The 27,569-nt window shown below is 42.5% G+C and overlaps 2 protein-coding genes across 5 annotated transcripts in view; both read left to right on the top strand.

Annotated features, from left to right (window-relative positions):
* The window catches only part of LOC149461748 (putative deoxyribonuclease tatdn3-B), a 31,773-nt gene extending 31,100 nt beyond the window's left edge, over positions 1-673 (top strand). For all 4 annotated transcript variants that reach the window (XM_089677785.1, XM_089677786.1, XM_089677788.1 and 1 more), the window contains exon 10: positions 512-673. In XM_089677785.1, the coding sequence (XP_089533911.1) occupies positions 512-655 (144 nt within the window). In that variant the 3' untranslated portion in view covers positions 656-673. The remainder of the gene's footprint in view (positions 1-511) is intronic.
* A 4,345-nt stretch (positions 674-5,018) lies between these two features.
* Positions 5,019-27,569, top strand: part of LOC149461747 (putative deoxyribonuclease tatdn3-A) — a 28,953-nt gene continuing 6,402 nt past the window's right edge. The window contains exons 1-7 of the mRNA XM_089677784.1: positions 5,019-5,149; positions 10,939-10,971; positions 11,058-11,131; positions 14,121-14,202; positions 17,731-17,793; positions 20,415-20,524; positions 24,098-24,153. Of these exons, the coding sequence (XP_089533910.1) occupies positions 5,093-5,149; positions 10,939-10,971; positions 11,058-11,131; positions 14,121-14,202; positions 17,731-17,793; positions 20,415-20,524; positions 24,098-24,153 (475 nt within the window). The 5' untranslated portion in view covers positions 5,019-5,092. The remainder of the gene's footprint in view (positions 5,150-10,938; positions 10,972-11,057; positions 11,132-14,120; positions 14,203-17,730; positions 17,794-20,414; positions 20,525-24,097; positions 24,154-27,569) is intronic.

Here is a 27,569-nt window from a genome sequence, read left to right as displayed (position 1 = left end):
TAAATTGTTAACATATTCACAAAGAAAAATTCCACATAAAAAGCATATAAAAATTGATTTAAAGTGGTTCTAAAAGCTGAAGTTTTTTTACCGTAATGCATTCTCTGTATTAAAGTACAAAAACCTGTAAGTAGGATATCCCCCAGCCCCCCTATATACCGTACGTACCTGAGCCTGATCTCGATCCAGCGATGTGACCGAGAACAGCATCTCTCTCCTCTCTCTTCCTCTTTATTGGCTCAGAGACAGCAGCGGGAAAATTCCACTGCGTCAACAGACACTCAGAGCACGGCTCAAGAGCGAGCCCACATAAATGCACCTATAGCGAGTGTCTTTTGGCAGGGAGGAGGAGCCGGGATTACCGCCGTGAAACCCAAGAAAAGGAGGATCGGGGTTTCTCTGTGCAAAACCATTACATGGAGCAGGTAAGTATAACATGTTTTATTATTATAATTTTGTTTTCACATTTACAATTACTTTTAGGTTTACTAACAACTTTTTGTTTTAACAGGTCAGAAATGAGCCAAAAAATATTACATTTTCTGCTGAATACATCGCTAAAATCAAAGGGATCTCTCTGGAAGAAGTGATTGAAGTAACTACAAAGAACGCCATCAAACTATTCCCCAAACTGAGACAAGCTGTTCACAAATAAAGAAATGTTTTATAGATATTGGACAGTGTTTTGTGTTCACAGCTGCTTGTTATAGGCTGCAGATGATAAGAAAAAAATGAGAGTGACACCAAGGAGTCATTTTATAAAGGAAGCAGCCACAGTCTACTTGTAGGAAAGATATATAAAAGGAGATTCATGGATGTCCAGTGGTATACCTTCTCTCATTCACTGAGCTTTGTCCAAGCTCTTGCAGCTGTACCTCCACTCCAGATTTCCTAAAACTGGAGCACTCAGAATCTGGTGCAGCTGTGCTTGGTAGCCAATCGGCTTCTAACTTCAATTTGTTCAATTAAGCTTTGACAATAAAAACTGGAAGCTGATTGGTTTCTATGCAGAACTGCACCAGATTTTGCACTCTCCAGTTTTAGTAAATCCCCCATTGTGTCACTTGTCCATACTCCATAATTTATTCCATCCCTGGTCTGTTCTCGCCAGCTGTGTCAGTCCCCAGTAAGTTTAGGTCTTTAAGCATGTCACTTTACCCCATTATAAATGGTTACACTAGGTGTTGTATGGACATTATTGTTCACAGAACTACCATCCTCCGTATGGTCCCATAGTTGTAGTTTTCACGCTCTTTGGAGGGGCAAAACTTTGTGTGGCATTCCCATCAACCACACCTCCCGACCTTCTGGAATGGAAAAATTGGACATCTTAGGTGCAACATATGTAGGCAAAGATATCCCAGTAATATATGAATTAATCCGAAAAAATTACAAAAAAGGAGAGCAATGTGCTCAAAGTAATAAAAAAAAAAATACTGTGCAAGAACAAAAAAAAAATGTCCAAGTAAAATTAAATATAAAATCTTCCAAATAACCCCACAAAGACTCAGAACCTAGTGTGTGAATCCACTCCAATCCACCTGTGGAAGAACCAAAGCAATAAGCTGCTTACCAGAAAATACACTACCTATTCAGCAAATGGTCAGTCAGCGCTTGTGAGGTTAATTATGGCCACCCTCCAGCTGATGGATCACCTCTGCTCCAAATGTTTGAGCTGCAATGTCACTCAAAAGACAAATGGAAGCACTTCCATAGTGTAAAACCCAATAAATGTTTTATTATAAAAAAAACAGCTTAAACACTCACAATGTAGTGGAGCCAAGACTGGCCTTACAGAGCTTATATAAAGTGTGTTTTGGCGCTCCTTTGGGCTATCCTGATTCGGTCCCAATCCGTCTTGGTGCATGACGACGTCACTCTCCTAGGCCCTCGCCCAACGCATTTCATCATAGATGATGTCATCAGGGGGATGGCCCCTTGGGAGCTGGAGGAAGTGTCAGTGGTCTGTGAATGTGGTGATCACTACACCCATATTCCACAGAGTGTTACCAGTCCATCTGCCAAGGTGGAAGGTGGGAATTGTAGTTCATTCATTCACAGATCTCTGAATGAATGATGCAGCCAGTGAGGCAGATTATGCAAGTGACTATATCTCTGGGAGAAACAAGAACCCTGCATGCTGTCCTGGGTAGAGGGGCATTCTGGGGAGTGGAGGGGCATGTGCTTGGCACCATGCTATACCCTAAATATGGATATAATATACCTGTACACCCTTGCGTTTGAGTGTTTACACCAGGATGCAGCTGCGGCCATAATCCTGGTATAATTTTTTAGATCCAGGCTCTTTTTTTTTTAAATAAAAGTGATCTGAGTGGCTATACAGCTGCCTGTCACTTTTACAAGTTGTGGAATGGCCACCGACGCAGTCACGGGTCCTGGGACCGCTACACTGTGTCAGGCTGGCTAAGCACAGCAGAGAAGAAGGTACATCTGTACCCTCTGCGATAAATGAATCCAGAAGCAACAAGGATTTTGTCATTTCTGGTTTTGGTTTGTTGTTTACAAGCTGTTCCTGTCTTGTAAAGCATCTGATTAAATCGATCTCAGTTTGATCAGATGCTTTTGAGGGCAGGGAAGAGATTTGGGGTCTAACAGACCTCAGATCTCTCAGGAAAGAGGACCTGTCATGGCTCACGCTATCACAAGGGATGTTGTTCATGCCTTCTCATAGCAATTAGGTTGATTAAAAAAAAAAAAACGAAAGAGCCTAAAAAAAACAACTTTTTTTTACAATTTAAAGTGCCCAGTCCTGCCATGCTCACATGCAAATGTGAACACATATGTAGGTCCCACACACATATGTAAATGATAAACGTGGCATACATCTGAGGTATCACCGTGTACATCAGAATGAGAGCAATAATTCTAGGACCAGACCTCCTGGTTAACTCTAAAATGGTGACCTGTAAAGGCCTTTAAAGCATCGCCCATGGATCTTTAAAGCGGAACTTCACACAGAACCCCCCCCCCCCCTTCCACTACCACACTTGGCATTTTTTTTTGGTGGAGAGTGGGTACCTGGTTCAGACATGTACCTGCTCCCACTACTTGTCAGATGCATAACGGCGATCTGAGCTGGAAGTTGATTGTTCACGTCCCAGAAGACTGCGGGACCATTCCCAAAGCACAGCGCACTTTGCACATGCATAGTAGGAAACCAAAATAAAAGTCTTTCACAGCGTCTATATAATCTTAAATAACCCCTATTGTGATGTAGTGTTACTCATTATTTAGTATTCTTCCATATGTGGTTGATACTCCATCCTCCAATTGTTACCCTCAAAAAAAGATATAAATGCACATAGTGTATTATCCTCACAACAATTACAAGAAACACTCACAAAATCAGTGTAAATCATGCATAAATCACCCCACCATGTGTCCACTTCAGTGTCTGTAATCCTTACTCTTACCCTCTTTTTACTTGAAAACGCCTTATAACAAATTCCACCAACGAGGTTCCTCCAATAAACAGCCTCTTATTCCATCCTCCCCTTCGTAGGAGATGTTCCCTCAAAAGAAAATAAATATAGTGTGATATCCTCAATACCTCTATGATATGTTCCCTCGTGCTCCCCTCGATCAATACTTGTGACCACCAGTGATACATGGGTGAATGTTCCACCACCTCACAGACCATGCACCTTACCGTACTGAGCCAATCCACAAGCGTAGAAAAGAAACAGCTCTTCTCAGTCAGTAATATTCCCACTTTCCAATGGCAGTATATAATGAGTCAGAATAGATAAGAATATACAGTGCAGTATGTTTTTTAAAAACATCTATATATTCTAGTAAAAAGTGCTTACAAACAAACACAGCATAACAGCATTAGGCATATCATTAAAATCAGCATCAGCGTTTGTTCACTATAAACCTCATCCAAGATGGGCACTCCTCAACTTCCGGTCTACGTCCGACATCACCACTGACGCTTTTCGTCACTTCCGACTTTATCAAAGGATGTAAATATTGATTCACAGCCTCTGCTCAACCAAGGCACCTGTCAGGAGTCATTATTTATATTTTACCAAAAACTGGGTACCAGTGCCGGGACATAGCCATCCAACGCCCAGGGCAAAGAAGCCAAACTGCGCCCCGGTAATCCCCCTTCATTATATGTGAGCTTTGGAGATGCTACCCCTAGCCATCATCTGCGTGTCAAAAAGCCCTCACTGGCGCCCCCATCCATACACTAAACTGCTGCACCCAGGGCAGCTGCCCCTCCTGCCCACCACTTTGTCCTGGCCCTTCTGGGTACTATATTGTGTCTTCATTAAAGTGTAATTTTTCCTGATAATTTGTGTTTGATAAGGAGCTGTGACCAGGGGCGGACTGACAACTCATGGGGCCCCTGGGCAATAGGGGATCATGGGGCCCCTGTGTCCTTGCCCAAACTCAAAGCCTATGAAAAAGTTACCAGGGGCATCTCATGGGGCCCCCTACTGACCCCGGGTCCTCAGGCATTGCCCGAGTTTCAAAATGGTCAGTCCGCCCCTGGCTGTGACATTAAAACAAATTCAGCAACCACCATTTTATTCTCCAGAGCCTTTGTTTTCATAAAAATGATCATGTTTTCGGGTTCTAAGTATATTTTTTAGCAAAAAAAGCTGATTTTTATTTGGATGTGAGAAATGTTAGAATTAGCTCGGATTGGAAGTGGTTATCCAGCCTTTAACACTTGCAGTTCTGGGCAGGATGGGGGGCACTGCAAGAACCTTTTGCTTTTGTTGTTTTATGAAGACGTTCTGCTTTAAAATACTCTTGGTAATAGAATAGAGCACTTTTATGGGATCTATGAGAACCCACACAGAGATGGCTTTCAATAGAGACAGTTCCTTTAAATGGGGAGCTAATTATCACCCTGACACTGTGATGAGCCTCCACCCTCCCATACAATCGGAGTCTACCCAGCTGACGTACATGACATCTATAAACCACACCCTCAAAATGTCTCCGCCCCTTTCAATACAGCTTCGCACAGCAGAAATCCCTCCCATCAATAGGTCACGCCTCCCAGGGCGTTACTACTGCAAAGCCCTGCCCCCTGTGGCTGGTTTAGAGGAGAGGAATGGCTGTGGGTTGTATTGACTGTCACTGTCATGTGACCGCTGATGAATTTCTGCAGGTAACAGTGAAACGCTTATAGGGTATCAGAAAGGAAAAATTTGTCTTCTGTCGGCTGACAGCATTGAGCTATATGGCTTTTTAATATCGTCTCTAACAAAGCATGCGAAAAGCAGAGCTGCGGCCATTTTTCTAGAGACTAAAATACATTGAACCTAAGGCAGGTGGCTCCAACAAAATGTCTCCGTTAGTGGAGACAAGTTCTTAGCATAGATTTGTGAATACAGAGCATGGCAACTGGTTGGTAGTTTATGATTGGACAATTGTTAGCATTATTATTACTACACTCTTAAGTCTGGCCATACATTATACAATTTTCTTGAGAATTTTGCTTTAGATTTACCAAAAAGCATATAATATGAGGTCAAACCTAAACAACACTTTCAGTTGTATCCAATTAGGCAGGCCCTTGCACTACATAATTGAAGGTAAATCTAAAGGAAATTGGTAGAGAATTGTATAGTGTTTGGCTAGTCTAAGAGGGTAATTAACCACTTGCCTTCCAGAGGATTTCCCCCCTTCCTGACCAGGCCATTTTTTGTGTTTTGTGCGTTACTTTAACTGACAATTGCGCGGTCATGCAACGCTGCACACAAATTAAATTTACGTTTTCTCTTCCCACAAGGATTTCTTTCAGTGGTAATTGATTACCTCTGCATTTTTTTTACATTTTTTCCGCTATAAACAAAAACAGACCGACAGTTTTGAGAAAAAAACATAATTTTTGACTTTATACTATTAAACATGTCCCAAAAAACATTTTAAAAATCAAATTTCGTCATAAACTTAGGGCAAAATGTATTCTGCTACATGTCTGCTAAAAATAAAAATCCCAATACGTGTAAATTAATTGGTTTACGTTAAAACTATAACATTTACATATGGCGTCATATATACTGGAATTTTTTTTTTTACTAGCAATGGCGGCGATCAGCGAATTATAGCGGGACTGCAGCGGGCATTCTGATACTGGGGGGACTGACTTGGTGTCACTGACATCCCCAGTGACACCAATACAGTGATCAGTGCTAATAAAAAGCACTGACACTGTACTAATGACACTGGGCAGGAAGGGGTTAACATCTGGGGTGATCAAAGGGTTAACTGTGTGCTGTGTGTGTTTTACTATGGGGCTGTGTGCTGTATATGTGCTTTCCACTGTAAGCACACTGCTTTGTATAGCTCTGGCTATTGTTTACATACAGGTCTCTCCCCCCCGTCGGTATTACTCGGCGATCACAGGGTGCCAGGACCCAGTGATTGACAGCCGAGGCCGCGAATGGCGGCGCGGGTAGGCGCATGTACCCCCTACCCGTAAATGCAAAATCAGGTATATATTTGCTCACCCCTGCCACCCTGTAGTAGTATTCTTTATTAGAGTGGAGAGGGATTAGAGCCCTTGTCAGGTTTTTATTGCTGTCTGTGCCCCCATTAGGGTGAGTTGCTCTTATTTGTCCTGGTTACAGTTATCTGATGATGATCATTGTACGGAAAGTGATAAAAAAAAGATTTAGAGTTTTGAGTTGTCTCAGGAACACGAGGGCACACAGAGACATTTCATAAAGTTTAACCTCTTGGCGCCGGCTGAACGCAAATGTGCGGCCTCCCAGTAGTCTGGACCTAAACGCCAAGCGGCCGCACATTTTCTTTCTATTAAAAAAAACATGTGATGAGAGCGCTCGCCCCGCGCGCTCCCAGCACACACATTCCGTACTCATGGAAAGGTCCCGATGTCCTCTTTCGATCAGGACCTTTCTCGAACATGTGACCGCTGTGACAGTGAATCACGGTGGTCACATGACCCTAAAATCCCGGCTTCTGGAACCCTTAAAGCGTCGGGAGGCACCAGCGCCAAGGGGTTAATTGGTCGTTACACATGGTCATCAAAGGCTTTAACTCCCGCCTTGGTGAGAGCGACTTCACCCATTCACATGACAGTAATCTGTTTATAGTCTCCTATTTTCCTGTACAGTAATATGGGATCAGTCAGATAAGATAGACCCCCTGTCAGATCTTATTGTTGCCTGTGTCACCACTGGGCATATTTTAGAGTTGTTACCAGAACAAGAGGTGAGGGAGGATCTTCCAATGTGGACACCTGTTCCAGTGACTACTAAGAGGCGAATTGCCCTCACATTGAGAGATTTTCTTTAAAGTGGAACTGACGAGCAGTCAGGGTTTTATTGCAAAAAAGATATGCATTGGATTGTCAAATATAACTATTATTTGTATTGTTATAAAATGAAAGTGTATACTGTGACCATTTAACCACTTGCCAACTGCCCTATAGCCGAATGACGGATGCATCGCGGTCGTCCAGTTCTGGGAGGGTGTGTATTGAACTGTGCCAGCTGCTTTGAGCACTCGGCACTCTCTGTGATTGCTTTATCCTTGTGGTCGGCCAGAGGTAATCACAAATCATGGTACAGTGCCTATCGTAGCGGCCCTTTACGTCGTGATCAGCTATGCCCAATCACAGCTGATCCCGATGTAAACACACTTGCCAGTTATCAACAGCACTTTCCTCATGCTGTCTCAGCATGAGGAAAGTACTGTGGATAACCAGCAAGTGTGAAAGGGGACACCTACACTGATAATCAGTGCCTTGGTTATCAGTGCCTTGATTATCAGTGTAGCCCCAACAGCGCCCATCAGTGCTGCCTATCAATGCCAATCAGTGCTGCCCATCAGTGCCCACCAGTGCCACCTCATCAGTGCCTGCACATCAGTGCCACCTCATCAGTGCCCCCTCATCAATGCCCATCAGTCCAGCCTATCAGTGCCCATCAGTGCAGCCTCATCAGCGCACATCAGTGAAGAGAAAAATTACCTGTTTGCAAAATTTTATATTAGAAACTAAGAAAAACATGGATTTTTTTTTTCAAAATATTTAGTCTTTTATCATTTTTTTAGCAAAAAATAAAACATCTAGTGGTGGTTAAATACCAAAGGAAAGCACTATTTGTGTGAAAAAAATTATAAAAATGTAATATGGGTACAGTGTTGCATGACTGCGCAATTGTCATTCAAAGTGCGAAAGCACTGAAAGCTGAAAATTGGCCTGAGCAGGAAAGGGGTGAAAGTGCCCGGTAGGCAAATGGTTAAAGTGGTTGTAAAGGTATGCTTCTATGCATGAAGGTAAAACCCCTTAGGTGTGCAGCAGCCCCCCAAATACTTGCCTGAGCCCCACTGTGATCCAGCAATGTGCACAAGAACTTCAGCTCTCCGGGGACTCTCCCTCCTCATTGGCTGAGACACCAGCGGGAGCCAATGGGTGAGCTGTCCAGCCATGCTGCAACCACTGGATGGGCCAGGATTAAGGCTTCATTCAGATCTAGGCGTTTGGTATTGTGAGCAGAATCGCTGTGATTCCGCCCGGTATCCCAAACTGATCTGCAAAATTGACAAATTGCACCATACTTGTCCAGGTGTCGTGTATTTTCAATGGCACCTAAAACACGTTGCAATTCTGCCGCAATTGTAGTGTGATAAATCATGCTGCAATCGCACAAACTGCATCATGTGAAGCTTGTCACCCCAAAAGAAGCTCCTGCTCCTTTTTGGCCGACAAACTTCGCGTGATACAATTTGCTGTGATTTATCACGAGACAGTCGCTGCAGAATCACACCTGCATTTAGGTCAGTGGTTCTCAACCTGTGGGTCGCGACCCCTTTGGGGGTCGAACAACCCTTTCACAGGGGTCGCCTAAGACCATCGGAAAACACATATTTCCGATGTGTAAAGAGCAGCTACTGTGTAGAAAGCAGCTGCTGTGTTGAAAGCAGCTACTCTGTTAAAAGCAGCTACTGTGTTGAAAGCAGCAGTATTGGAGGTAAAACGACACTCATGAATTATAATTACTGGATAAATAATTTTATGGTTGGGGTCACCACAACATGAGGAACTGTATTAAAGGGTCGCGGCATTAGGAAGTTGAGTACCACTGATTTAGGTCCCATTGAAAATGAATGACATATGCACAAGCATTTTCGAATACAAAACTCCTAGGTGTGAACGGAGCCTAAGGGCTACATGTGCTTGCTTCCCTGGGGGATTCAGGAAGTTTTCATTACTTTGTTTCTTCCTCCTTAGGGTATAGTTTAGCAAGATGAGAGCTGTGATATTAACAATTGGATATACACTGTATTGCCAAAAGTATTGGGTCAGCCCTCCAAATCATTGGATTCAGGTGTTCCAATCACCTCCATGGCCACAGGTGTATAAAATCATCACCTAGGCATGCAGACTGCTTCTACAAACATTTGTGAAAGAATGGGTCGCTCTCAGGAGCTCAGTGAATTTAAGTGTGCTACTGTGATAGGTTGCCACCTGTGCAATAAGTCCATCCATAACATTTCCTGGCTACTAGATATTCCACGGTCAACTGTTAGTGGTATTATAACAAAGTGGAAGCAACTGGGAACACGAACTGGTAGGCCATGTAATAGGACAGAGCGGGGTCAGCACATGCTGAAACGCACAGTATGCAGAAGTCACCAACTGTCTGCAGAGTCAATAGCTAAAGACCTCCAAACTTCATGTGGACTCCACATTAGCACAACAGTGTGTAGAAAGCTTCATGGAATGGGTTTCCATGGCTGAGCAGCTGCATCCAAGCCTTACATCACCAAGTGCAATGCAAAGCATCGGATGCAGTGGTATAAAGCACGCTGCCACTGGACTCTAGAGCAATGGAGACGTGTTCTCTGGAGTGACGAATCACACTTCTATGTCTGGCAATCCGATGGACATGTCTGGGTTTGGCGGTTGCCAGGAGAACGGTACTTGCCTGACTGCATTGTGCCTAGTGTAATGTTTGGTGGAGGGGGGTTATAATGTGGGGTTGTTTTTCAGGGGTTGGTCTTGGCCCCTTAGTTCCAGTGAAGGGAACTCTTAAGGCGTCAGCATACCAAGACATTTTGGACAATTTCATGCTCCCAACTTTGTGGGAACAGTTTGGGGATGGCCCCTTCCTGTTCCAACATGACTGCACACCAGTGCACAAAGCAAGGTCCATAAAGACATGGATGAGCAAGTTTGGAGTGGAGGAACTTGACTGGCCTGCACAGAGTCCTGACCTCAATCCGATAGAACATATTTTAAATAAATCAGAGCGGAGACTGAGAGCCAGGCTTTCTCATCCGAAATCAGTGCCTGACCTCACAAATGTGCTTCTGGAAGAATGGTCAAACCTTCCCATAGACACCCTCCTAAACCTTGTGGACAGCCTTCCCAGAGGAGTTGAAGGTGTTACAGCTGTAAAGGGTGGGCCAACTCAATGTTGAACCCTACAGACTAAGACTGGGATGCCATTAAAGTTCATGTGCGTGTAAAGGCAGGTGTCCCAATACTTTTGGCAATATAGTGTATATCCTGGGGATGGGAATCTGTAAGCTTTATATGTGTTCAGAATAATATTTGAAAGTATGCATTGCACTACTGTATTTGTGATGGTCTATGAACCTGACCAATTTACTGGCTGCACCTCCGTGCAACCGATCAGAGGGTTAAAAGGGCAAAAAAATCTCCCCAGGTCATCGTCTACATCCCTCTCTTATGCCCGGTCCTGGGATGTTCTACATCTACACCATTGATATTTCCTTTCCATTGATTTGGCCTGTCATCATTCATTCATTCGGAAGTTATCCAAATTAGCAACAAATGTTTGTTTTAAATTAACAATTGAATAAATAAGCAAAAAAATAAAAAAACAGAGGGCCCCCGCTGTGCTTCTTTTTTTGTGTGTTTATAAAACAACTAAAACTAACAGATGCCATTTCCTTTTCAAGGACACAAAGGAAATTCTAGAGAGATCAAGGAAGATAAGCAAGGCCATGATTTTATGTCAGGAGTCAAATATACAATAACAATACTTTTATCACGTACTGATTTTTTTGGTTTTGTCTAGGAAGGAATCCGCGCTCTTGTTTCTGTTACAGAACACTGCCGAGAGTTTGAAAGGCTCATTCAACTTTCAGAAAGGTATGCAGAGGGTTCAGCTGAGCATTGCCAGTGCTTCTGTTCCAAAGACAGTGGTACCAGCCAATGTGCAGATTTCCTAAATTGATTAAGCCCGGGTTCACATATATGCGGTGCGGTATATTGCATGTGATTTGAGCAGGAACCGCACCACATTCCTGTGCAAATCACATGCGATTTGTGTGCGGTGCGATTGGAGCCATACATTTTCTATGGATTTAATCGCACTGCACCTGAACCCAAAAGGTGCAGGATCCTTTTTTGGGTCTGCACTAGAATCGGATCGCATGGGTATTCACACCTATGTTATCCGATTCTGCACATTGCACCGCGTTTTGTAAACCGCTTTCGGGGTGTTGTTAACTTAACAATTGCAAATATTCCCCATAATGGCCATAATGCAGTATTTTCTTGTTTGTGGAATTTCAGGAATATGGGCATAATGAATATTTTACTGCGCATTACTGTTAGTCAACGCATGAACTGCAGTGTTTTTCAATGCTGTACTACTACAGTACTGGGAAACACACCCACACTGCAGAGCATCACAACCTACATGCTGTGCACTGCATTGGAAAAAAGATCATGTTTTGTACATTACAAAAGAAGAGAATCTCAGCTCTGCCAACAATATCTGATATACCTCAAGCCTAACTACTCAAGCTGCTGCAAGCACCTAGAATGTGTTCCCACACCAACAAATGTTAAATGAATAGAAAAGTGCTGCACTGCTGATAACTAAATCAAGATATAATAATGATAAATCACATGAGCAGTGTAAACGCCTACCAGCCCCATGTTTTGTACAATAAAGTATTACTAAACCCAGGACCCTGCATTTACTATATCTGGTCTCCCCGGACCCTGCATTCACTATATCTGATCTCCCCGCACCCTGCATTCACTATATCTGATCTCCCTGGACCTGCATTCACTATATCTGATCTCCCACAGTACACACAACATGGAAATGCAATTATGTCAATAATAAAAACTGATAAATACCCTTTCTCATCAGCAGTTAGAGCACTCTTGTGACTTCTATCAGTGTCCAGCTGAGCACTGGTTGAAGCTTGTAGGAAGTAGTAAGTTTTTCATTCTGCTCTGACTGTCCTATGAAGCTGCCTAACTCCTGACCCTCTGTCTGGACAGTGCTGATTGGCCGTGTGCTGATCACATGCATTCTCCCAAAGGAAAGAAAAACTCTCTTGCAATGCACACAAAACTGAGCATGTGCAGAGTGACTCCTAGAGCTCTGTACTATCAGCAGATGAACTGGGGGCAGTAGAAGAAGGGGAGGATCAGAGAAGACAGGCTCAAACAACTTTTTTACACAATGCAGAGGATTAACCCCTTAAGTTCCACAGTGTATATTCCATATACACCGTGTTCCAAATTATTATGCAAATGATATTTTTCTCATTTACCTAAATAATTGATGTAAATAACAGTCAGCATAATTCTCATGTTATCAACTATTAAGAGTACAATTCACATTTTATTGAACAAACCTCCTAATGATAACAGTATTTTTTTAAAACATAAAAACCTTCCAATGCACTGTTCCAAATTATTACGCACAGTAAGTTTCAAAACACTTTATAGGTTGTAAAGAACTGAAAATTGTCATTTGTTGTGTTTGCAGCATATTTACTGAAATCAAAAGCTATTTCAATCAAATTTTTAACAACATTTTAACTTTTTAAACATTTTAACAGGTCACGTTACATTGTAACATAGGACCCCTTATTTGATAGCAGCTTCACAAGTCTTGCATCCATTGAACTTGTGAGTTTTTGGACAGTTTCTACTTGAATTTGTTTGCAAGATGTCAGAATAGCCTCCCAGAGCTGCTGTTTGGATGTAAACTGCCTCCCACCCTCATAGATCTTTTGCTTGAGGATGCTCCAAAGGTTCTCAATAGGATTGAGGTCAGGGGAGGATGGAGGCCACACCATGACTTTCTCTCCTTTTATCCCCATAGCAGCCATTGATGCAGAGATATTCTTTGCAGAATGAGATGGTGCATTGTCATGCATGAAGATGATTATATTACGGAAAGCATAGTTCTTCCTTCTGTACCAGGGAAGAAAGTGGTCAGTCATAAACTCCACATACTTTGCAGAGGTCATCTTTACACCTTCGGGGACCCTAAAGGGGCTGACCAGCTCTGTTCCCATGATTCCGGCCCAAAACATGACTCCACCACCGCCTTGCTGACGTCGCAGCCTTGTTGGAACAGGGTGGCTGCCCACCAACCATCCACTACTCCATCCATCTGGACCATCCAGGGTTGCACGGCCCTCATCAGTGAACAGGACTTTTTGAAAATTAGTCTTCATGTATTTTTCTGCCCAATGCAGACGTTTCTGCTTGTGAGCATTGGTTAGTGGTGGCCGAATAGAAGGTTTATGCACAGTTGCAAGACTCTGGAGGACTCTACACCTTGATGTCCGTGGGACTCCAGAGGCACCAGCAGCTTCAAATATCTGTTTGCTACTATGTAATGGTAGTTTAGCAGCTGCTTTCTTGATCCGATGCATGGATCTGGCAGAAATCTTCCTCAATGTGCCTTTATCTGCACAACCCGTCTGTGCTCTGAATCAGCCACAAAGAGGAATCTTCCAATGGAGACAGTAGTTCTGGTGACAACCAGGGTTTCCATCACTTTGGAGGGATTTGCTATCACTTCCTGTTTTGGCTATGGGACAGGCAGTGAAGGGAAATCTCCCCAATGGGACACAAACAGCAAAAATAAAAATGACGGAGGTTATAATCCTCCCTTACTCAATCCAAGAAAAAAAAGTTTGCCTTTAATTCTACTTTATTTCATATGGCCTCTAACACAACTTTGGTCAATACACAATGGTCAGTAAGAAAGAGGTTTGAACCATATTCGCCACACTTCCATATTTCCTCACCTTGAGATTCTAGTTTATTGGTGAATCCTTTGTTCTATAAGTATCCTGATTTTTTTAAATTCATTTTACAGCTATCCAGATTTTTTGATGCCATGTTTTGGGGTTCACCCTATTCAGAATAATGGAGATGGCCCCCGCAGTGTTACAATGAAGGTCGGTATATTTAAGGACAGCCAGCCACATCGGTCAGTGTGATTGTTATGTCATTTATCTAGTAGTTTCTATTCAGTGTCCTCTGTTGTTGGAGCTTTTGGCAGAGTTGCAGCTATAGCTTACTTTATGCTAGCTAGGATAGCCTCGCAGTCTATAAAAAACTACCAAAATTCTAAATAAAAACTGTACTATATGATATGTGGGGGGTAGCATGATGACATCTCTTTCTGAAAATGCTGATATTGTGACTTCATTACCTTCTAAGTAACTTGCCTAAAATAAGTTTTCACATTGAAAGTTCTGATTTGACTTACATGATTGTATTGGGTCAGTGACCCATAAAGTATTGAACCCAAAGACAGCCAGGCAATTGGTATTTTTACATAGAAAGCAGTGGCAGCTTACATGTTTTTCCCAGTGTGGGTTCCTTTTAGGAAACCCTTTTCTTAGACTTTTTTCTTTGTAATTGAACTGTGTTATTCAGTCCCAAACTATTTGAACTATCAGTTTTTTTTCTAAGAAATGCTAATTTCTGCAGAAATCCATTGTTTCCATAGATTTGTCTTTTAACAAATTGCCCATCAGTTATGCTAAACCTCTGGCTTGATTTACTGACATGGGACATGATTATATACATCATTATAGTAAATTAAAGTGGTTGTAAAGGCTCAAGGTTTTTTTTACCTTCATACATTCTATGCATGAAGGTAAAAAACCTTCTCTGTGCAGCATCCTCCCAAGCCCCCCCCCCCAACACTCACCTAAGCCCCCTCTCGATCCAGCGATGTCCATTGGAGTCCCGGCTATCCCTGGACTCCATCTTCTCATTGGCTGAGACAGAAGCGGGAGACATTGGCTCCCATTGCTGTCAATTACAGCCAGTGAGCTAATGAGAAGAGAGAGGGGGTGGGGCCGAGCTGCGGCTCCGTGTGTGAATGGATACACAGAGCAGCGGGTGCCCCCATAGCAAGCTGCTTGCTGTGTGGGCACCCGACAAGAGGGAATAGCCAGTAGTGGGGGACCCAGGAAGAGGTGGATTTGGGCTGCTCTGTGCAAAAGCACTACACTCAGCAGGTAAGTATAGACGACATGTTTGTTATTTTTTTCTTACATTTTATTTTTTTTTTAATTTAAAAAAAAAAATAAGCCTTGACAATCACTTTAAGGGCAAAGTCAGAACTCCTTGTAATGATTGTGAGCTATAGGGACATGGAAGCTGTAGGTGGCAGCCATCTTGTTAAGGTCTCAGTCATTTTCTTTTTCATGAACAGTGATCTCCCCCCCTCCTCCTGCAAACTATGGAATTTGTAGCCATAACTTTATACAAACTTCAGAAGAGCCTCTTATCTCAACTAAAACACAACAAATGTCTGAATCCAGGCCTGGGCACCAGCTGTAAATTAATTAGGCAGTGAAAGGGTTCAACGCCAAACCCTGGAAATCTGGAAATTCTCCTTTGCAGAGCTGTTCCACTGCTCCTTTAATCTATGGGGGAATCAAAGTAGTTTTTCTTACCTGATCCTCCACTACCACAGCAGATGGCGCTCCCCTAATTCTCCAGCGGTGGACTGTTCTTTTGCATGTTCATGTGTAGTGCAGAGCTATGGTCCCTGCATTGGTCTTGATAACACCAAAGGACTTTAGATCGCTGGAGCATGGGGAGAAGACGGTGCAAGCACTGGTCTAGCAGCATGGATGAGCTGAAGATCAGATTAAATAAATTTGCTTTTCCATGTCTTCCTTTGCAGAGCTGCTCCACTGCTCCTTTAATATATGGGGGAATCAAAGTAGTTTTTCTTACCTGATCCTCCACTACCACAGTAGATGGCGCTCCCCTAATTCTCCAGCGGTGGACTGTTCTTTTGCATGTTCATGTCTAGTGCAGAGCTATGGTCCCTGCATTGGTCTTGATAACACCAAAGGACTTTAGATCGTTGGAGCATGGGGAGAAGACGGTGCAAGCACTGGTCTAGCAGCATGGATGGGCCGAAGATCAGAGTAAATAAATCTGCTTTTCGATGTTCTCTAGACCTAAGAAAACAGTTAACCCTTGCAGTGTGAGTGCAGCACCACGTGAGAATTTTAATGTTTGTTGGAGTTTAAAGCGGAACTCCATGTAAATTTTTTTTGTCCCATGCAGTGGGGCTGTGCCTGCACTGCATAGGTTACCTGTTCGTTTTGTCCATGGGAACCCCAAAAGACTATACTTACCATGTCCTTTGAACCTTCCAAAAACGGCGCTCCCCCACGTCCAGTGGTGGACTGTTCTTTGCGTCCTCATGCCTGGAGCCAGTTTATAGGTGTGATGACATCAGGAACAGTCCAATCACAAGACTGCTAGCGTGCATGGAGGCAGAAGCGGCAGGGACCGGTCTTGCGCTCGGAGGATTGGCAGGATAGGTAAGTATATCTTTGCACTTATCACCCCTAGACACAAATGAGCAGTCAGCCCATGCAGTGCAGGCACAGACCCACTGCATAGTACAAACATTTTTTGCTTGGAATTCTGCTTTAAGTCCTGGTTCACACTGATGCAAATTCTACGTGGATTAGATCTGATCTGAAAGGCATAGATAGGTGCACATGTCATCTGAAAAAACATTGTTTGTTATGAAAGCCGTTCACATCTATGCAGTGTGATTCTGATCTGGTTAAAAAATTGTATCTCCTGCTATGCCAAATCCCCTCAGAAATGACATTAACTCCCATTAGAACCGCACCTGTCACAACAAATATCGCACTGTGAAATCGCACTGTAAAATCGCATCAGATTTGCATCGCATCAGTGTGAACCTAGGCTTAAAGGAAACCTGTGTTTTGTCTATGCAGGACAAAGCAAGCATCTCCATATGAATTCCTCCATGCCCCCAGCAATATATATTCACATTTCTCCCCTGCTGCTCTGTTCAGCTGCCAAGAGCGGTGGTATTACCTGGTACTTGTCCTGGGTAAGCATGTGACTTACCCATGTGATATTGTTTAGGAGTAGAGATTGAACCAACATTTCAGCCCTTTATTAGCTCTGATACCAAATATATGGGGGCAGCACAGTGACTGAATGATTAGCACTTCCGCCTGGCAGTACTAGGGTTGTTGGCTTGAATCCCAACCTCGGCACCACCTGCCTGGAGTTTGCATGTTCTCTCTGTGCCTGCATGGGTTTCCTCCGGGTACTCCGGTTTCCTCCCACACTCCAAAGACATGTTGGTAAGTTAATTGGCTCCTGTCTAAATTGGCCCTAGTATGTGTATGTATCAATGTAAGTTAGGGTCCTTAGATTGTATGCCCCTTGAGGGTTAGGGCCTAATGGGAATCTACAATATACTGTATATATGTAAAAAGCACTGCGTAAATTGACGGCGCTATATAAGTACCTGTCATTAATAAATAAATATGGGCAATATACAGGTTCACTATGAGGAAAACATGGCAATAACAACTCAATGTAAATGCTCGCTTAAAAGTACACTGTATTTTCCTTTTTATAAATGTCTTCATGTCTTTACTTTATTGTCTATTTATTTGAAGGATTTGGAGCCCGCTCTTATATGGTTTGAAAAGTGCCAAAAAGATCTAGTTGCTATTGGAGAGGTAAGGAAGTGTAAAACATGTGCCAGTAACAGGATGAATATATATCTTGGCAGTTTAGATATTAAATAATAATAACACAAAATTGATTTATTTGGAGTTTGTATGGGACAGGAACAAGAATAGGAATCTTCCTTGCAAATTTGTGAAGTCAACTCTTTGGTACACATGATCCTCCAAGGGTTGGTTCACACTGGCCACACACTAAGCTGCAGCTGTTTATTGTGTGGGCAGCTTTCCATTGCAGCTGCAGTGAGCCAGTGATAGAGGGTGCTGTAATACATGTTTTATTGCATCACACAGCTCCCTTTTTTTGTGTGTGACCTTTATGTGAGACTTCATTCATACAGCGGTGTGGTGTGCTGCACTGCTGTACAGTGACATGTGGCCCTTTTCTGTTGGCTGCAATAAAGTGCATATTACTGCACTTACAGTACATATCTGAATTTTATTGCAGCTTCAGGCTGCATTGCAATGTGAACAGGGCACATAGAAAACAAATGTTTTCTCTGTGTCCTAGCAGTGACTGTCTTCAAATGTGTAAAAATTCCTGTCACTGCAATGTACGTGAACAGGGACTATCTCGATGGTTTCCAATCTGTGACTTTTGCCTTTTGCATGCCTTTATCTGGCCCATGTGGCTATGTTCTCCGCTCCTTTCATGATCTCCTGCTCACAAGCTCCTTTGTCTCCTCCTCCCATGCTCGTCTCCAAGACTTTGACAGAGCCTCTCCCATCCTCTGGAACTCTTTACCTCAATCTGTCCGGCTATCCCCTACTCTGGCTGCTTTTAGGCAATCCCTGAAAACTCATCTCTTCACGGAAGCCTATCATGCCTTCGGATAGACATCACTTCCATCAGCTCATCCTCCACAGTTATAACCATTTGTACCACTTGCCCCACCCTGTTAGATTGTAAACTTTTATGAGTAGGGCCCTCTTAATCATCTTGTTTGGATTGTATTGTAGCTGTATTGTCTCCCTTTATATTGTAAAGCGCTGCGCAAACTGTTGGTGCTATACAAATCCTGTATAATAATAATAAGGTTCCTCCCACTGACACCAACAATGAGGAAACATACCTTCCAATATCACCAGCAATGGGGCACTATTCCTCCCACTGACACCAATGATGGGGCACTATTCCTCCCACTGACACCAACAATGATGAACCATACCTTCCACTATCACCAGCAATGGGGCACTATTCCTCCCACTGACACCAATGATGGGGCACTATTCCTCCCACTGACACCAATGATGGGGCACCATTCCTCCCACTGACACCAATGATGGAGCACTATTCCTCCCACTGACACCAACAATGATGAACCATACCTTCCACTATCACCAGCAATGGGGCACTATTCCTCCCACTGACACCAACGATTGAGCACTAATCCTCCAACTAATAGCAATGAAGGAGCACTATTCCTCCTCTTACTGACCACAGGCACTATGTAATTTTTTTAATCCCACCGACCACGAAGTCTGAGTCTACTCCCACTGATGATGGGACATTTTCTACTCTCACTAAGAGGCAGCCCAAGTGAACAACACTCCTTATTAAACAACCCAGAAGGCTCTGCAAACATCATGTCATAAATACATACTGTATTCCGTGTTTATAAGTGTAATTAAAATATAATTTATCTGGTAAAAACAACTAAATGATAACTAAACCCAAGAACAAAAATTTCTTCTGTATTGAACTGTATTGTAATTGTACTGTCCCCCTTATATTGTACAGTGCTGTGTAAACTGTTGGCACTATATAAATCCTGTATAATAATAATAATATATTGCAATATTCCAGTTCGTAGATTTGTTAGCTGCATTAGTTTAAGTGTTCAGGCTAAGATAATTTTCAGCAAGTACAGAAAATACCTGTTGATCCTGCCAGAAATGAAGTGTCCTTGTTGCAGTCTGTGAGCAGATCTAGAAGCATAAAACATTTTTTTCTTCCTTCAGTAAACTACTGATCTCCTCACCCCCCCCCCCCCCCCATGTAATTTTGATAAACAAAGGCAAACAGACTGGATGGCAACCTTGGCCTCTTCCATGGATAGAGAATAGTGAGCGGGCACTTCCAAGAATTACCAGGTGAAATAAAAGGGGAAAACATTAAAAAAGAAAACTAATGCAGCTTCCACATCTAAGGACTGGTACAATGCAATACCATAGTATAGTGCAGTACATTCTTGTTTTGGGGGTTGGCAAAATAGACCATAAACTAATATAGTTTGTGTTTAAAAGAGCTAAATCTGTGTTTCTTGCCTATGTCTGTCAATCTTCTCCTTCATCCACTCAAGCCCTGATCTGAGGTGCCTCAGATGGCACTCATGGAGGCACAGTGGGTTGTGGCACTGAGGCCCGGAGCGCCCATATCATACACTCTGTTCTTAGTGCATTTTAAGCTTTCTGTATGTTTAGCCCCTGGGCCCCTTAGCATCATTGACTGTTATGGTGTATGTGGCCACCTGTGCCCAACAACGGTGAGGAACTGTAGTTGGCAAAATGACTGCCTCAGGGACCACCTGCCCCTGGCATGGCCCTGAACTCATGTATAGCACCCATATCTATTGTCATTTTTAAAAAATGTGTCCTCTTTCTTTTGTACATAGATCGGCTTAGACTTCACTCCTTGGCTTACTCCAACTGCTAGAGAGAAGGAAGAGCAGATAAAAGTTTTAAAGCTACAGCTGGATTTTGCAAAAAGATTGGATCTGCCTGTGTCAGTATGAACTTCTGAAATATGTATTAAAGAGGATTTATAGTGTTTTTGTAATTGTTTTTATGTACAAGGCTAAAAATGTAAGTAGGTATTTGCTTTAAATACTAAAGGTTAATTTTTTTTTTCTTGTAAAATAACAAACATGTCTATACTTACCTGCTGTGTGTAGTGGTTTTGCACAGAGCAGCCTGGATCCTCCTCTTCTCAAGTCCCTTGCCTGCACTCCTGGCTCTTCCTTTCTGTTGGGTGCCCCCACAGCAAGCAGCTTGCTACGGGGGCACCCGCTGCTCCTTGTGTCCATTCACACAAGGAGCCGTGGCATGGCCCCGCCCACACTCTCTATTCATTGGCTAACTGGCTATGATCGACAGCAGTGGGAGCCAATGGCTACCGCTTGCTGTCTCAGCCAATGAGGAGGCAGAGACCCGGGACAGCCAAGGATGTCGTGCACATTGCTGGATCGCAATGGGGCTCAGGTAAGTATTGAGGGAGCTGGGGGAGCTGCACAGAGAAGGTTTTTTACCTTCATGCATAGAATGTATACTATATAGAATATAGTCAGGTTAATATGGAATACTGCACATAAATATTTCATATGTACTGTATATTACCAGTCAAGTGGAGCTTTAGGCTCATTTGCACAATTTCCTTAGTCCCTCTGTTGAAAAATCCTACTGTTTACAGAGTTCAGTAGCTGAAACTTAAATGTACAGGCACAAATGAAGGAGTCAGAGCAGTGACTCCTTCCCCTTATCACTTCTCCCTCCTGTACACCCTGTCCAAAGTTTCAGTGAGAGTCATAATTTTCTGAAAGGAGATACCTATTGCTGTACTCTTTCTTTGGATGACCCATAGTGCTCAGAAAATCCTGGGTTGTCTATTATATGCCGGTTTGTAAATGAAAGATTTTGTCTACGGTGAATCGTACAGATATAAAGCATCGATAAAAAAAAAAAAAAACCTTTAAAATAATTAAAATTAAACCATTATAGTTCCCTTTTAATTCCTTCACTTTTCACATTGCTTACAGACCCCCATAGCTCACACTAATTTATACACAAACTGAATGAGTCATAACATGAATGTCTTATTACCCTCTCTCCCCCCTGCCTGCCTCTCTCCCCACCCAGGGGTCCTATCGAGATTCAGTTAGAGACACAAAGTCTGAAAGCAAGCATTCTCTTCTGTACTGTTTCAACAGAACCCTGTAAAAATGTTTTCCTGTAAAATTAAAATTGTTTAGAAATAATAAAATAACAGTAAAGAAGGGTAACATAGCAAAATGTACAAATCCTTTGGAATTGTATTATGCACATTGAGTTAGATGGGCAAAATAGTTGAAAGGAAAGTAATTATTTTTACAGCAATCAGATTTCTTTTGTGTAGCCCCTAGCAGACTGGAATCCAAAAGTCTTAAAGCACCAAGTAGCCTGACCTGAACTCTTTGCAGCCCCAGCAATGCATAGCTCATTGGCATTGGTTCATCTCTATAGGATAGCTTGGGCTACACAAACAACAGTAAGGGCTCATGTACACTGCAGCTGATAAACTCACGTTTAGGAGCTGTTCAGCGTTTTTTTCAGCAGCCCCTGAACTCTCCCTAATGTTTTCCTATGTGTCCATGTACACATCTTTGTTTACAGTCATTTACAGGCATTTGAATTTACAGCAGTTTTAAAAAAAAAAAAAACTTGCATTCAGCAGTCGATTTTATCAGCATTTCAAATGCAAAATGCTTGTAAACGTGGCAAATCGCGTTTATAAGCGTTTGCGTCTGAAAATTTTTTTAACTCTTCCACTTCCTGATGCTGTAAATTTAATCATGAAAAATGCATGCAAAGCTTTTTCAAGGTACTCAGATGGACAAAACACTGAAAACAGGATGTTTCTACCAAGCTCCTCACACATTGTAATGACCAATTCACACTTCAGACCTCTCCCACCCTTGGAAACAAAAGATATGTTAATGATCATTCACACCTCAAATTCCCCCTGCCAGGTGACCTTAATGACTCACTCCACCAGACACCTTTCCCTCAATTGGAAACAAAAGAAATGTTAAGGAGCAACAAAAACCTAAGCTAATTTCAACACATACTGCTGTCTCTGCGCCTACTCTCTGTATTTCTCTGAAACAGTCTGAAATAGTTATTAATTTACCACTTTTCAGTGCATTCTGGGCATTTGGGAGGTTCTCTTGTGCTCAGCTTTAAAAAACACTTCTAAACGCAAAAGCACATAAACGTGCATAACCGCGTTATGCAAATGCAGCTAAACAGACGTTTTTTAACCTATGTTTTCCTGCAGTCAGTTTCCATTGTTCAGAAGTGTCCCATGTACATGGGGCCGAAGCCTCTATGGGAGTGGATGTTGATATTTCTTTTCTCAAGGAAGAAGATGGAAGGATCTGTTAACTACTCATGTCCTGCTTCGGCATTGGCCAATTTACACAAAAGGCTGCCACAGGGTTCGAGGACGGACAGTTGTCTCTTAGTTATGGTTAATCTTTCTTGAAAATTTACATACAATAGCAGGGTTTAAATTTTAGAGTCCAGACCTTCTAGCCAGGCACAAACCTTACTTGTGTCCCCCAAGGCAGTGTAGAGCCGGCCTCGTGTCCCCCAAGGCGGTGTAGAGCAAGCCTTGTGTCCCCCAATGCGGTGGAGAGCGGGCCTCGTGTCCCCCAATGCGGTGGAGAGCGGGCCTCGTGTCCCCCAATGCGGTGGAGAGTGGGCCTCGTGTCCCCCAAGGCGGTGGAGAGCGGGCCTCGTGTCCCCCAAGGCGGTGGAGAGCGGGCCTCGTGTCCCCCAAGGCGGTGGAGAGCGGGTCTCGTGTCCCCCAAGGAGTTGTAGAGCGGGCCTCGTGTTCCCCAAGGGGGTTGAGAGCGGGCCTCGAGTCCCCCACGGCAGTGGAGAAGGTGTCTCCTCTCAGCGTAGGAAAGAGGACCTCTTGCCACACCGCTTGCCACAGAGGAATTTCTCCTCGCATTTGGCGAGCGGGTGAGTGGCTTTTTCAAGCCCTGCAATATAGAAAAAAAAGAATATAAACGCCTTTAGCCTGCAAGTGGACCAGTTTGAGATATCCAACCATAAACAGAAGGACGGTATTGCCTCACAGGCAGTATTCAGTGAGTACATAGAAATAAAGACAAATTGCCATGGGGCGAAAGAGCCACTCTACAAGGGGTAGGGTCATGGGAAGCTTAGTTTACCCTCCGTAGAGCAGCCTATGGTTCTTGATTAGACATCTTCCTCTCCTATTTACGTGTTAAACAATGTATGGCCAGGGAATTTCATGTCTGCAAAAAATTGTGTCTTTGCCCACCTTTTGCAAATTCCGCTATGCAAGCTGAGATTTTTTTCCTGGTTTAGTTATTACATGCTGAGTAGGAGAGATCCCTTAAAGGAATATAGAGTCGAATTCTGCATATATAGATGGCAGTTGGAAGTTTGGAACACTATAAGTTTCAGGAAAAAAAAGTTTATTTAAAAAGGATGATGTGGTCTTGTTTTGCTTCTCTCAGTTTCAGAAGTGTTTTTTTCCTTTATAACATTAACATTCTGATTTTGACAGAAATGTCCATTCTCGCTCAGCTGGAAGACAAACAATAGCATTTCTGAAAGAGCAAGGTAAGGTTTACAGATTCATTTCATAAACGTAGGCTTGAAAGCATTATTAACAATGGTAGGTAGAGGTATGTGGGCCAGGATCACCTTCTCTGCACTGTTAAAGTACAACTAAAGGCTCCTGTATGCCAGTTTAGACATGTACCAAATCCAGTTACTTTGTGATGCACAAGACCCAGAAAGTAAACAAAAAAATGTTCTTTACTTTCCCTGACCGAGCCAAATGCCCCTTCAGTTGTATTTAACACGCACCCCCTTCCAGACACTGCAGCTGACAGTGGGGGGTTTGAGCCACAGAGCCAGGGCTGCCAATGCAGAAAGCAATGGACAGGACTAGGTGTGGCCAGGTGCTGATTGACAAGCTACAAGCTTTTGAATCAGCAGCCCCTTGGCTGATAGCCACACCCATGCAACATTTTATTCATCCCGCTATAGTGCAAGCAGGTACAGCCTACATGAGAGAGGCAACTCTACTCTGAATTCAGGAGCAGTGCAGCACTGTTGCCATACTATCACAGAAAGGTGGTCTTGTTCACAGAATCAACAGGTATATGTGGGGCTTTGCAGGGGTGCTAAGAGAAAATTGTAAGTACATATGGGGCAGCACAGTGGCTAAGTGATTAGCATTTCTGCCTAGGGTCAGCACTGGGGTTGCCAGTTCAAATCCCAACCATGGCACTACCTGCCTGGCATATGCATGTTCTCCCTTTGCTTGCGTGGGTTTCCTCTGGGTACTCTAGTTTCCTCCCACACTCCAAAGATATGCTGGTAGGGTAATTGGCTCCTGTCTAAATTGGCCCTAATATGTGTATGTATGATTGTGAGTTAGGGACCTTAGATTGTAAGCTCCTGGAGGACAGAGACTGATGTTAATGTACAATATACACTCACCAGCCACCTTATTAGGTACACTTTGCTAGTATCGGGTTGGACCCCCTTTTTCTTTCAGAACTGCCTTCATTATTCATGGCATAGATTCAACAAGGTGTTGGAAACATTTCTCAGAGATTTTGGTCGATATTGACATGAGTTCCCATATGAAAGAAAAATATACTTGAAATATGTTTTAAAAATATCCTTCCCAAATATATTGATATATATTTGAAATACTAAAATTTTGGTCATATTCAATATATTTCAATATATCTATATATATATATATATATATATATATATATATATATATATATATACAGTATATATATATATATATATATATATATATATATATATATTGCATGTTGAAATGCATTTTTATTACAAAATATATGAAAAATATTTTTAAAAATACATTTCAAATATAATGTATGTCTTTAATAATACAAATCTACATTTTTGGAATGCATTTACAAATATATGTAAAAATATATGTTAAAATGACTTTTCTATAGGTTAAAAAAAATCGGAAGAATATATTTAAAAAATATATATTTTTAAAAATATTTTTCATATATTTTGTAATATATAAAAAATGCATTTCAACATGCAATATATATCTCCGGGGGCACGCAGTGCGGCGATCGGTGCTGCGCTGTGTCCCTCGGACACAGCGGATCACCAATCAATGGAAAGAGCCGAGGACGACAGCTCGGTCATGTGATCAGCTGTGTCCAATCACAACTGATCGCATGTAAATAAGGAAATGCCGGTTATCGGCATTTCTCTCCTCATGAGCTGTCACACTGACAGCTTGTGAGGAGAGGAGAGCCGGTAATTGGCATTCCTCGGAGGGGACATGTACACTGATCATCAGGGAACTGATGGTCAGTGTAGCCCCAGCAGTGCCACCTGTCAGTGTCCATCAATGCCAGCTGTCAGTGCTCATCAATACCACCTGTCAGTGCCCATCAGTGCCACATCAATTGCACATATCAGTGCCTGCCAGTGCACATCAATGCCACATATCAGTGCCCATCTGAGCTGCCTTTCAGTGCCACCTATCAGTGCTGCCATTCAGTGCCACCTATCAGTGCTGCCAGTCAGTGCTGCCTATCAATGTCAGTCAGTGCTGCCAATCAGTGCCCATCAGTGCCGCCTATCAGTGCACCTAACAGTGCCAGTCAGTGCCACCTATCAGTGCTGCCTATCAGTGCCATATATGAGTGCTGCCTTTCAGTGCCCATCAGTGATGCCTGTCAATGCCCATCAGTGCCACCTACCAGTGCCTCCTCATTAGTGCCCATCAGTGCCACCTATCAGTGCCCATCAGTGCAGCCTATCAGTGCCCATCACTGCAGCCTCATTAGCACACATCACTGAAGGAGAAAAATCACTTATTTACAAAATGTTATAACAAAAACTAAGAGAACTTTTTTTTTTCAAAATTTTCAGTTGTTTTTTGGTTTGTTTAGCAAAAAATAAAAACCCCGAGGTGATTAAATACTACCAAAAGAAAGCTCTATCTGTCTCAAAAAAATGATAAAAATGTCATATGGGTACAGTGTTGCATGACCGCGCAGTTGTCATTCAAAGTGTGATTGCGCTGAAAGCTGCAAATTGGCCTGGGCAGGAAGGGGGTATAAGTGCCCTGTAGGCAAGTGGTTAAAGACATACAGTATATTTGAACATGTATTTTTAAAAATATATTTCATATATTTTGTAATAAAAATGCATTTCAACATACAGTATATATATATATATATATATATATATATATATATATATATTGAAATATATTGAATATGGACAAAATTGTAGTAATTCAAATATATGTCAATATATTTGGGAAGAACATTTTTAAAATATATTTTAAATATATTTTTCTTCCATGTGGGTTTCTGTTGCCTTTCTCTCATGTCGAACCAATCTGCCCATTCTCCTCTGACCTCTGACCTCAACAAGACATTTTTGTCCACACAACTGCCGCTCAATGGATATATTCTCTATTTTGGACCATTCTTTGTAAACCCTAGAGATGGTTGTGCATGAAAATCCCAGTAGATCAGCAGTTTTTGAAACACTGAAACCAGCCCGTCTGGCACCAACAACCATGCCACATTCAAAGTCACTTAAATCTCCTTTCTTCCTCATTCTGAGCTCAGTTTAAACTTCAGCAAGTTGTCTTCACCACGTCTAGATGCCTAAATCCATTGAGTTGCTGCCATGTGATTGGCTGATTAGCAATTTGTGTTACCAAGCAATTGAACAGGCGTACCTAATAAAGTGGCCGGTAAGTGTATATGTAAAGTTCTGTGTAAATTGACAGCGCTATATAAGTACCTGTAATAATCAATAAATAAGTAAATATGTAGATCATAGTGGAGTTAGGTTCTTTGCTAGCATTAAATATTCTCTCGCGTGTACTCAGAGAGAACTCAGAGCAAACGTACAGTAGATTCCCCCCACCCCATTGTCCTTCTTTGCAATGAGTCATCACAGCTTGGCAATAAACATCCACCAACACCAAGGTTAGGCTTCTA

Source organism: Staurois parvus, unplaced genomic scaffold (assembly GCF_062004578.1).
Source record: "Staurois parvus isolate SC_StPar_1 unplaced genomic scaffold, SC_StPar_1.0 ptg000192l, whole genome shotgun sequence".
Taxonomy (NCBI): Eukaryota; Metazoa; Chordata; class Amphibia; order Anura; family Ranidae; genus Staurois; species Staurois parvus.
The sequence above is the reverse complement of the archived record's forward strand: the minus strand, read 5'-3'. Positions and strand labels throughout refer to the sequence as shown.